This window comes from Procambarus clarkii, chromosome 62, assembly GCF_040958095.1.
Source record: "Procambarus clarkii isolate CNS0578487 chromosome 62, FALCON_Pclarkii_2.0, whole genome shotgun sequence".
NCBI lineage: Eukaryota > Metazoa > Arthropoda > Malacostraca > Decapoda > Cambaridae > Procambarus > Procambarus clarkii.
Window position 1 is genome coordinate 8,192,711 of NC_091211.1, and position 13,062 is coordinate 8,205,772.

At 44.0% G+C, this 13,062-nt stretch overlaps 1 protein-coding gene across 1 annotated transcript; it reads right to left on the reverse strand.

Annotated features, from left to right (window-relative positions):
* Positions 1 to 5,839: 5,839 nt before the first annotated feature.
* Positions 5,840 to 11,791, reverse strand: LOC138354301 (proteoglycan 4-like). Its single transcript, XM_069308451.1, has 2 exons — positions 11,525 to 11,791; positions 5,840 to 6,538 (listed from the first exon to the last, which is right to left on the reverse strand). The coding sequence occupies exons 1-2, from the start codon at positions 11,789 to 11,791 to the stop codon at positions 5,840 to 5,842; spliced, it is 966 nt and encodes a 321-aa protein (XP_069164552.1).
* Between the last annotated feature and the right edge of the window lie 1,271 nt (positions 11,792 to 13,062).

A 13,062-nucleotide genomic window follows, 5' to 3' on the forward strand; every position in this document is an offset into this window, starting at 1 on the left:
ACCTGTCTGGGCAGTCGCTGTTGGCATTTAGGCACATTCCTATGTTTGTTTCCTTAGTGTAGACTGCAGTGTGGAAACCTCCGCCCATTTCCATGACTGTTACATCTAGAAAGGGCAGCTTCCCATCCTTTTCCATCTCGTAAGTGAAACGCAGCACGGAACTCTGCTCAAATGCCTCCTTCAGCTCCTGCAGATGTCTGACATCAGGTACCTGTGTAAAAATGTCGTCAACATACCTGCAGTATATGGCCGGTTTCAATTTCATGTCGACTAAGACTTTTTGCTCGATGGTACCCATGTAGAAGTTTGCAAACAGGACACCTAGGGGAGAACCCATGGCGACCCCATCTACTTGCTTATACATGTGCCCATCCGGGCTCAAGAAGGGTGCCTCTTTAGTACAAGCTTGGAGTAGTTTCCTCAGAATATTTTCTGGTATGTCAAGAGGAGTACAGGCTGGATCACGATACACTCTGTCGGCTATCATTCCGATTGTCTCGTCCACAGGTACGTTGGTAAACAGCGATTCTACGTCCAACGAGGCTTTTATCCCTGTAGCCCGTGTGCCCCGCAGTAAGTCAACAAATTCCTTTGGAGACTTCAGGCTGAAGGCGCAAGGAACATAAGGAGTCAGCAGGCCGTTGAGTCACTTCGCCAGTCTGTACGTGGGTGTGGGTATCTGGCTAATGATTGGCCGAAGTGGGTTTCCAGGCTTGTGCGTCTTGACATTTCCATACGCATATCCAGGTTTATATTCCCCAATGATCTTTGGCAGGTGGAGTCCGGATTTCTTGGCGTTCACAGTTTCGATCAGTTTGTTGACCTTTGCTTTTAATTCGGCTGTAGTGTCCTTCGTTACCCTTTGGAACTTAGTTTGGTCAGAGAGTATGATGTTCATTTTCGCCAGATATTCGTCTTTTTTAAGAATGACATATATTGGCGACTTGTCACCTCTCCTGACAACTATCTCCTTGTTCTCACGAAGGCTTTTAGCTGCCGCTTTAAGCTCGGGGGACAGTATGGTGCTTCTGTAGTTGCCTCGATTCTTTCCTCCTTCTGCAATAAGTTCTGTTTGTAAGGTATCTTTGGTAGTGACCTTCTTTTGTGTCTCGAGGTCGAATATGTCGTCCAACAGAATTTCCAACTCTACTTTCCGGGCCATCTCACTCGGTCTGGACATAACATGACAGTTTATGCCCAGATTTAGGAGAGTGACTTGGTCCTCAGTGAGGTTAATTCCTGCAAGGTTCAGGAAGCCATCTCTTGGTCGTGGAATTGCCATAGGTCCTCCATATAATGTTGTTAGTTTCTTGATAATCCTTGTTTCAGTGCTGAGGTGATGTTGGTCTGTGAGGATGTCGAGGTGTTGTTCAATGCGGGTACGGATACTATCGTCGATGTTGCTATTTCTCCACTCGTTTGTAGCATGAAGTAGTTGCGTTTTGTTGTCTTTGATTTCATTCTCTGCCTTATATATCTGATCACGAATCAGATCCTGGCGATATTTTATCGTGAAGGCTTGATTCCTTGTTGCTGGGTCGTGCACTTTAATATTAGTATATTTTGGTAGCAGTCTTTCCTGTAGACATATGTTATTAAATATGACCAAAAAAGTAAGATTAATAATTCTAACACGAATTTTCTCAATCTTTCGTACATTACGCTTCACTGTTGGAGGTAAATCAAAAATCAATTCTCCAAAATTCATTTTTATTTCTAGTCTGACGCGACACGGGCGCGTTTCGTAAAACTTATTACATTTTCAAAGACTTTAGTTCACAAATACACAACTGAATAGAACTTACGTATCTCCGATTTTATATCTACATTTGAGTGAGGTGGAAGGGGTGATGTGGCATTAACACAAGACAGAACAAAATGTGGTATTAATAGGGTATTAATTTCATCAACACAAGACAGAACAAGAGTATTAATAGGGTATTAATTTCATCAGCACAAGACAGAACACGAAACAATGGATATTGAATAGAAGTGTTTGTAGAAAGCCTATTGGTCCATATTTCTTGATGCTTCTATATTGGAGCGGAGTCTTGAGGTGGGTAGAATATAGTTGTGCAATAATTGGCTGTTGATTGCTGGTGTTGACTTCTTGATGTGTAGTGCCTCGCAAACGTCAAGCCGCCTGCTATCGCTGTATCTATCGATGATTTCTGTGTTGTTTACTAGGATTTCTCTGGCGATGGTTTGGTTGTGGGAAGAGATTATATGTTCCTTAATGGAGCCCTGTTGCTTATGCATCGTTAAACGCCTAGAAAGAGATGTTGTTGTCTTGCCTATATACTGGTTTTTTTGGAGCTTACAGTCCCCAAGTGGGCATTTGAAGGCATAGACGACGTTAGTCTCTTTTAAAGCGTTCTGTTTTGTGTCTGGAGAGTTTCTCATGAGTAGGCTGGCCGTTTTTCTGGTTTTATAGTAAATCGTCAGTTGTATCCTCTGATTTTTGTCTGTAGGGATAACGTTTCTATTAACAATATCTTTCAGGACCCTTTCCTCCGTTTTATGAGCTGTGGAAAAGAAGTTCCTGTAAAATAGTCTAATAGGGGGTATAGGTGTTGTGTTAGTTGTCTCTTCAGAGGTTGCATGGCTTTGGAGAGAAATAGCAACATCGACGATAGTATCCGTACCCGCATTGAACAACACCTCGACATCCTCACAGACCAACATCACCTCAGCACTGAAACAAGGATTATCAAGAAACTAACAACATTATATGGAGGACCTATGGCAATTCCACGACCAAGAGATGGCTTCCTGAACCTTGCAGGAATTAACCTCACTGAGGACCAAGTCACTCTCCTAAATCTGGGCATAAACTGTCATGTTATGTCCAGACCGAGTGAGATGGCCCGGAAAGTAGAGTTGGAAATTCTGTTGGACGACATATTCGACCTCGAGACACAAAAGAAGGTCACTACCAAAGATACCTTACAAGCAGAACTTATTGCAGAAGGAGGAAAGAATCGAGGCAACTACAGAAGCACCATACTGTCCCCCGAGCTTAAAGCGGCAGCTAAAAGCCTTCGTGAGAACAAGGAGATAGTTGTCAGGAGAGGTGACAAGTCGCCAATATATGTCATTCTTAAAAAAGACGAATATCTGGCGAAAATGAACATCATACTCTCTGACCAAACTAAGTTCCAAAGGGTAACGAAGGACACTACAGCCGAATTAAAAGCAAAGGTCAACAAACTGATCGAAACTGTGAACGCCAAGAAATCCGGACTCCACCTGCCAAAGATCATTGGGGAATATAAACCTGGATATGCGTATGGAAATGTCAAGACGCACAAGCCTGGAAACCCACTTCGGCCAATCATTAGCCAGATACCCACACCCACGTACAGACTGGCGAAGCGACTCAACGGCCTGCTGACTTCTTATGTTCCTTGCGCCTTCAGCCTGAAGTCTCCAAAGGAATTTGTTGACTTACTGCGGGGCACACGGGCCACAGGGATAAGAGCCTCGTTGGACTTAGAATCGCTGTTTACCAACGTACCTGTGGACGAGACAATCGGAATGATAGCCGACAGAGTGTATCGTGATCCAGCCTGTACTCCTCTTGACATGCCAGAAAGTATTCTGAGGAAACTACTCCAAGCTTGTACTAAAGAGGCACCCTTCTTGAGCCCGGATGGGCACATGTATAAGCAAGTAGATGGGGTCGCTATGGGTTCTCCCCTAGGTGTCCTGTTTGCAAACTTCTACATGGGTACCATCGAGCAAAAAGTCTTAGTCGACATGAACTTGAAACCGGCCATATACTGCAGGTATGTTGACGACATTTTTACACAGGTACCTGATGTCAGACATCTGCAGGAGCTGAAGGAGGCATTTGAGCAGAGTTCCGTGCTGCGTTTCACTTACGAGACGGAAAAGGATGGGAAGCTGCCTTTTCTAGATGTAACAGTCATGGAAAAGGGCGGAGGTTTCCACACTGCAGTCTACACAAAGGAAACAAACATAGGAATGTGCCTAAATGCCAACAGCGACTGCCCTGACAGGTACAAGAGGAGTGTTGTTAACGCATACGTCGACCGTGCTCTCAGCCACAGCTCAGAATGGAAGCAAGTCGACGAAGAACTCTGTAGGGTAAGGCAGGTTCTAGTCAATAACGGCTTCTCCAATGGTTTCATCGAAGACATCATAAGAAGGAAAGTGAAAAGCCATGCAACCTCCGAAGAGACAACTAACACAACACCTATACCCCCTATTAGACTATTTTACAGGAACTTCTTTTCCACAGCTCATAAAACAGAGGAAAGGGTCCTGAAAGATATTGTTAATAGAAACGTTATCCCTACAGACAAAAATCAGAGGATACAACTGACGATTTACTATAAAACCAGAAAAACGGCCAGCCTACTCATGAGAAACTCTCCAGACACGAAACAGAACGCTTTAAAAGAGACTAACGTCGTCTATGCCTTCAAATGCCCACTTGGGGACTGTAAGCTCCAAAAAACCCAGTATATAGGCAAGACAACAACATCTCTTTCTAGGCGTTTAACGATGCATAAACAACAGGGCTCCATTAAGGAACATATAATCTCTTCCCATAACCAAACCATCGCCAGAGAAATCCTAGTAAACAACACAGAAATCATCGATAGATACAGCGATAGCAGGCGGCTCGACGTTTGCGAGGCACTACACATCAAGAAGTCAACACCAGCAATCAACAGCCAATTATTGCACAACTATATTCTACCCACCTCAAGACTCCGCTCCAATATAGAAGCATCAAGAAATATGGACCAATAGGCTTTCTACAAACACTTCTATTCAATATCCATTGTTTCGTGTTCTGTCTTGTGTTGATACTTTTAATACCCTATTAATATCCTCTAATGCCACATCATCCTTCCCACCTTACTCAAATGTAATGCCACATCACCCTTCCCACCTCACTCAAATGTAGATATAAAATCAGGGAAACGCAAGTTCTAATCAGTTGTGTATTTGTGAAGTCTTTGAAAATGTAATAAGTTTTACGAAACGCGCCCGTGTCGCTTCAGACTAGAAATAAAAATGAATTTTGGAGAAGTGATTTTTGATTTACCTCCAACAGTGAAGCATAATGTACGAAAGATTGAGAAAATTCGTGTTAGAATTATTAATCTTACTTTTTCGGTCATATTTAATAAAATATATATATATATATATATATATATATATATATATATATATATATATATATAAGGAGGCATGAACTGAAGGAGGCATTTGAGCAGAGTTCCGTGCTGCGTTTCACTTACGTGATGGAAAAGGATGGGAAGCTACCCTTTCTAGATGTAACAGTCATGGAAAAGAGCGGAGGTTTCCACACTGCAGTCTACACACACACACACACTATATATATATATATATATATGTATATATATATATATATATATATATATATATATATATATATATATATATATATATATATATATATATATATATATATATAGGGTTGGATGGAATAGGCGAAAACGTATGTAAAATGAACTTTGGCTATGCTAAGATACAAAACATTTAGGATATATTTGGTATATATTTTCATAAATTAGGTAGAATTGAGGTGGGAAAAAGCTTAAATTTTGTCAAACTTTAATTTAATCAAATCTAGTTTTGGACATGCTAGGTCAGGTTTGGTAAGGTTGTATAAGGTAGATAGGACTAGATGAAAATGTAGGTAAAAATGGGTTTTGGTTGTGCTATGTTACAAAACATTTGGGTATATTTGGTTGAAATTGTCTTAAATTAGGATTAATTTTGGTGGGAATAAATTAAATTTTGCCAACTTTTATTCAAATCAGGCTTTCGATGTGCAAAGTCAAATGGTGGAGTTAGGGTACTGGGAAGTGGTGGAGTTAGGGTACTGGGAGATGGAGGAGTTAGGATATGGGGAGGTGGTATAGTTAGGATACTGGAAGGTTGTGGAGTTAGGGTACTGGGAGGTGGAGGAGTTAGTGTATGGGGAGGTGGTGGAGTTAGGGAACTGGAAGGTGGTGGAGTTAGGGAACTGGAAGGTGGTGGAGTTAGGGTACTGGGAGGTGGAGGAGTTAGTGTATGGGAAGGTGGTGGAGTTAGGGTACTGGGAAGTGGAGGAGTTAGGGTACTGGGAGGTGGAGGAGTTAGGGTTCTGAGAGGTGGTGGAGTTAGTGTATTGGGAAGTGGTTGAGTTAGGATACTGGCAGGTGATGGATTTAGGATACTGGGAGGTGGTGGACGTAGGGTAATAGGAAGTGGTGTAGTTAGGGTACTGGGATGTGGTGGAGTTAGGCTTCTGGGAAGTGGTGAAGTTAGGGTACTGGAAGGTGGTGAAGTTAGGGTACTGGAAGGTGGTGGAGTTAGGGTACTGGGAAGTGGTGGAGTTAGGCTTCTGGGAAGTGGTGAAGTTAGGGTACTGGAAGGTGGTGAAGTTAGGGTACTGGAAGGTGGTGGAGTTAGGGTACTGGGAAGTGGTGGAGTTAGGCTTCTGGGAAGTGGTGAAGTTAGGGTACTGGGAAGTGGTGGAGTTCGGATAATAGGACTGAGAGGTAAGGGTATATTGGGAGGTGGAGGATGTAAGGAACTGGGAGGTTGTGGATTTAGGGGACTGGGAGAGGTGGGGTTAGGGGACTGGGAGGTGATGGTATTTAAGAACTGGAAGGTGGTGGAGTTAGGGAACTAGGAGGTAGTGTAGTTTGGGTACTAGGAATTGTTGGTATTGGGGTAGTAGGAGGTGCTAAACTTAAGGTACTGGGAGGAGTTGGAGTTAGGGCTCAGGGAAGTGGAGGAATTAGGGTACTGGGAGGTGGTAAAGTCAAGATACTGGGAGATAGGAAAGTTAGGGTACTAGAATGTGATGGAGTTATGGTTCTGGAAGGTTGTGGAGTTAGGGTAATGGGAGATGGAGGATTTTGGGTACTGGGAGGTGGGGAAGTTATGGTAATGGGAGATGGTGGAGTTAGGATACTGAGGGATTGGGAGGTAAGGGTACTAAGAGGTGGTGGAGTTAATGTAATATGAGTTTGTGGAGTTAGGGTGTTGGGAGATGTTGGAGTTAGGTTACTGGAATTTGGTGTAGTTAGCATACATGAAGGTGGTGAAGTTTGGGTTCTGTAAGGTGCAGGAGTAAGGGTATTGGGAGGAGGTGGCGTTAGGTTATTGGGAGGCGGTGCCATTAGGGTACTAGGAGCTGGTGGAATTATGATACTGAGAGGTGGTGGAGTTGGAGTATATTGGGAGGTGGAGGATGTAAGGTACTGGGAGTTGGTGCAGTTAGGGAACCGTGAGGGGGTTCAGTTAGGGTACAGGGAAGGGGATGAGTTAGGGTACTTAGAGGTGAGGAGTTTAGGTACTGGGAGGTGCTGGAATCATGGTACTGGGAGGTGCTGGAGCTAGGGTACTGGAAGGTTGAGGAGTTAGGATTCTGGAAAGTAGTGGAGTTAGGGTACTGGGGGTTGGTGGAGTTAGGGTGAACAGGGTTCAGAGTGAGGAAGGAAGGCAGTATTGATAGATAGTTAGTGGTAAATGGGCTGCAATTGGTGGTTAGGAGGGGGATAGTGTATATAGTTAATGGTCAATGGATTGCAATTGGTTGGTAGTATGGAGGGGTACATGTAATTAATGGTCAATGGGTGACGGTTGTTTATGGAAATGAATTGGTGTTAATAGGGAAGGAAGATGTTATATTTCTTGTGTGTTTGTTATTGGGAAGGTTTTGGATCTACTCATGGTCCTTGTTTCTTGTCTCTTTTCCATGATTATAAAACTTCCTTGAACGTTAATATATTTTATTGTTAGAAACGATTCATGGGTCATTACAAAAGTCATATCATAAAGTAAATTTAGGTAGACAGTGGTGCAAAAGTGTGAATGTTTATGTTCGTTAACAATCCATAACCAAAAATCTTAATAATTACGCACATAAATAATTTTAAAAAAGGTAAATCATATAATTATATAAAATTTAACTGCATTTTATATAATTGTGTAAAATGTAATTAGCTAGGGATAAGCTGCACAATAAATTATTTTATATGTATTATTTTCCAAAGCCTTTATAATATGATAATTTATGTGAAACTGTGGAATTTTATTTCCATTGCAAAAACCGAAATGTGATTGTTTGGAGGAGTGGTGGCACCATGGAGTCTCCTACCAGTGGTGGCACTATGGTGCCACCACTGGTAGGAGACTTCATGGGGCCACCACTGATAGGAGACGCAATGGTGCCACCACTGGTAGGTGAGATGCAATGGTGCCGTCAATGGTAGATAGACTCTATAGTTGGTGGCACCATAGTTGAGCCACTATGGTGCCACCACTGGTAGTTGAGCCACTATGGTGCCACCACTGGTAGGTAAGATGCAATGGTGCCGTCACTGGTAAGTAGACTCTATGGTGCCATCACTGGTAGTTGAGACTCCATGGTGCCACCACTGGCAGGCGAGACTCCATGGTGCCACCACTGGTAGGTAAGACTCCATGGTGCCACCACTGGTAGGTGAGATGCAATGGTGCCGTCACTGGTAAGTAGACTCTATGGTGCCACCACTGGTAGGTGAGACTTCATGGTGCCACCACTGGCAGGCGAGACTCCATGGTGCCACCACTGGTAGGTGAGATGCAATGGTGCCGTCACTGGTAAGTAGACTCTATGGTGCCACCACTGGTAGGTGAGACTCCATGGTGCCACCACTGGTAGTTGAGACTCCATGGTGCCACCACTGGTAGGTGAGAGTCCATGGTGCCAACACTGGTAGGTGAGAGTCCATGGTGCCACCACTGGTAGTTGAGACTCCATGGTGCCACCACTGGTAGGTGAGACTCCATGGTGCCACCACTGGTAGGTGAGAGTCCATGGTGCCACCACTGGTAGGTGAGACTCCATGGTGCCACCACTGGTAGGTGAGAGTCCATGGTGCCAACACTGGTAGTTGAGACTCCATGGTGCCACCACTGGTAGGTGAGACTCCATGGTGCCACCACTGGTAGGTGAGAGTCCATGGTGCCAACACTGGTAGTTGAGACTCCATGGTGCCACCACTGGTAGGTGAGAGTCCATGGTGCCACCACTGGTAGGTGAGACTCCATGGTGCCACCACTGGTAGGTGAGACTCCCTGGTGCCACCACTGGTAGGTGAGACTCCATGGTGCCACCACTGGTAGGTGAGACTCCATGGTGCCACCACTGGTAGGTGAGAGTCCATGGTGCCACCACTGGTAGTTGAGCCACTATGGTTTCTCCACTGGTAGGTGTGACTCCATGGAGCCATCACTGGTAGGTGAGACTCCATGGTGCCACCACTGGTAGGTGAGACTCCATGGTGCCACCACTGGTAGGTGTGACTCCATGGTGCCACCACTGGTAGGTGTAACTCCATGGTGCCACCACTGGTAGGTGTAACTCCATGGTGCCACCACTGGTAGGTGTGACTCCATGGTGCCACCACTGGTAGGTGTGACTCCATGGTGCCACCACTGGTAGGTGTGACTCCATGGTGCCACCACTGGTAGGTGTAACTCCATGGTGCCACCACTGGTAGGTGTGACTCCATGGTGCCACCACTGGTAGGTGTGACTCCATGGTGTCACCACAGGTAGATCTCTACCTAATGTGTCTCGGGATATGTTTAGTCTGCAATAGGGAGTCTAAAAATCTACCATGATGAACCTAACCGGATATCACGTAACACGTAAACATGCTTCATTTTAAGTTATCGCATAAAAATATATTTTTACAGAATTATTTTGGCTCTTTGCATTTCTCCGGTGAAGCGTTATAAATGAAATGATTGGTGTTAGGGCACACGTGTGGTTTATGTGAAGTATAGGACGTGCCGGACAGTGTGCCACTTATATCCCCTACACACACACACACAATATTTCTTGTATGAATATTATGCATGTAGGATGAACAAACCTCTGGTCAAAAAATGAAGAAACCACGACGTCTCGGGTCGTCCTGATAAGTTCATTGTTCATATAAACATTATTTGTCAAATTACCCCATTAAAACCATAGTGAGAAAGTGCTCCGTGTGCCAGGTGTAGAATATCGGGCCATAGGCTGGTGGGAACCACTAGTTGTTCGACATTTGCCCAATCGTCATCCTCCTTCAGCTTACTGGATCTGTACCTGCGGTAGAGAAACTAATTCTCTAAGAAGAACCCAGGGATACTGTCAGGTTGAGTCTCAGCCTGGAAGAATAATGGTGTTAATGAAGTATCCTTCCTCTCTAACTTACAGAACTCCAAAATAGTAAGATTCAGTGGTAGATTCTGATGGTCTTGAGGGACAGCGGTAGCAGTAGAGTCAGCTGGTTGCGGGCGTGCAGCTTGTGCACGGGTGGTCACCAAAACCGGTGGAGAAACTTCATCACTTTCTTGGACCTCTGCTGGAACATACTTAAAGATGGGATTGTCCACTACAGAGTTACACACCTGGGGTTTGTCCTTGATGATCAGGTTGGAAGGTTGCAGATCTTCTGCCAAGTCATTGCCCAAGAGAAGTTGCACTTCAGACATGGGAAAAGGCTTCTCCCTGATGGCGACTTGGACTTCACCGGTCACGAAAGGATAATCCAGGTGGACTTTGGCGAGTGGATACGGAGTGGTAGCAGTGAGGTCAGTGATAAGGTCGGTTTCCCCGGTGTAGGTGATGTTAGGCACAGCTGATTTCAATATTATTGACTGAAGAGCCGCTGTGTCCCTCAAGATCTTCAATTTGAAACGTCCCTCCGAATCTGTACTGCTGGCAGAGACAGTTCCAGGATACAGGTGTTTGCTAAAGAGAGAAAGATCATTAATAGGAACACCAACATTCATCACAGGCTTACCGGACTTAAGAGGAGTCGGTTTGGGTTTAGGAGTTTCATTGACTATGTATTGAGCTTTTCCACATTTATCCATGGTATGTCCATAGAGTTTGCAATACTTACAATAAAATTGAGAGCTCGTTTGATCGGTACTCACTTAATCATAACTATACTAAGACTTCTTACTGGAAGGTGGATCTGGTGTTAGCCGATGGATGAGGCTGTAGGTGTCAGCCGACTTCGCACATCTGATGTAGTCGGTTTCTTCTTTTTCTGCTAAATATAAACGGATAGAAGGGGGAACACGTCTAAAGAATTCTTCAACTAGAATGAGGTTGACGAGTTCTGAAAATGTAGAGACATATGCTGCTTCCAGCCATTTCATGAAATATCTTTTCTTTATACTGGCAAATTGTAAAAAGGTGGTGGTACTTGTCTTAAGATAATCACGGAATTTTCGTCTGTAGCTTTCGGTGGAGAGAAGGTAGGCGTCCAAAACTGCTTGCTTCAGGGTCTAGTAGTCATTCTCAGACGATAAGGTACTGAGAGTAACTGCAGCCCTACTTGTGAGATGCACTCTGAGAAGGGTAAACCATTGATCTGCATGCCAGCTACGTTTTTTAGCTAGGGTCTGAAAAGTGGTGAAAACACGTCTATCTCTGTCTCAACGAATGGTGGCATTAACTTACTTGCATGGGAGATATTGAAACTTACGGGAAGACTAGCTGTTGCTTGTTGACGCTGAGTGTGGTGTGTAGTTTCCAAAGCGATTTCTTGTCGACGATATTCGAGCGCACTATCAGCTAGCTGTTTACTGTGCTCACGTTGTATCTCCAGGTCACGTTTTCTTGCTTCAAGCTGCTCTCCCTCCCGCTCACGGAGTTGGGTGGCCTCACGTTCTTTGAGGGCCATCTCGCGTTCTTGTTGTTCTTTCTTTATGGCCGCTTCTTCTTTCCTTAGGGCCACCTCTTCTTTCCTCATGGCAGCCTCTTTCTTTATGGCAGCCTCTCTTTCTTATTGTTCTTTCCTTAGAGCAGCCTCTTCCTTCCTTTGTTCCCGCTCGAGTTTTGCAAGTTCGAGCTTCAACTTCATAGTTGCCAGAGCATGTCTATCTGCAATAGAATAATTTTCGTGAGATTCAGAGTCAATCTTCTCTTTATCTAAGAGGTGATCCAATATTAAATTATGCAAGTAATTTTTGTTGGCTCCATGGGGAGCATCTTGTTGATACTCGTGTGCAAGAGTTTGTAATTCGGTCCTCTTGGCACGAATTAAGTTCCCTTTTTCACCTGCTGGATCATTACGAAAAGCTTGGAGACGAAACATGGTGAAAAATAGCAAATAAATGTACAACGAATATATTTGTGATATGGTAAGTGTCAGTAACAGGATGATGTGGCAACTGGTAACTATCCTGTGGAATTAACGTTAATTTTATTATGGTAAATACCGGTCATGTACCCGGTATTCAATGTAAGAGGATAAGGGCAAGAAAATCCTACTAAGTAAATGACACCGATAGTTTCTAAAACAAATGAAACATTTAATTGTTTCAAAAGTAAATAAGGTAGTCGAAGAATGTAGGCATACCTTGCCGAGTCTCTATAGGACAGAAGCAAGGGTTTTCCCACTAAATGAAATATGATACTTACAGAATTAGCGAACTTTGTGCTCTGAAAAAAAAGCTAATTCTCTACCTAAGTAAATATCATCATCTCTGACCGACGTGTAGGAGTGCGAGTGTCAACTGGTGACGAGAACTGCTGTTGAGGTCCCAACTCAGCAACTTAGTCCGTGTTAGAGGAACTATGGCCCTCTGTATCCTCCTTTGTTCGGATTGCAGAAGATAGGGTGCTTTGACCCAAAGACAAACCAAAGTACCAGGGTACCAAAACGATGATCTGTCTGAGATTGAGAAATATCCTAGGGACAAAAATTGGAAAACACGAGTAATAACACGGAGGGAGGGATGACCAATTAAGAGAATGACTAAGGCCTTCAGTCACCACGTAATCCAAAGTTATACAACACTCCCAATATGCTACTCTCGGAATGCACAATACACACAGCACCATATAAATATTAAAAGTAATGAAAATATTGAAAAGCAACTGTAGCAAAGTCAAGTACACTTACCTCAAATTGATGTTCTAGTACTAGTACCTGAGTGAAGCTCCTAGGACAGGCCGCCATTAAATGTGACGGGAATGTATAGGAGTGTAGATGTTCGGCAGTCCTCCTAATGGCTGGTG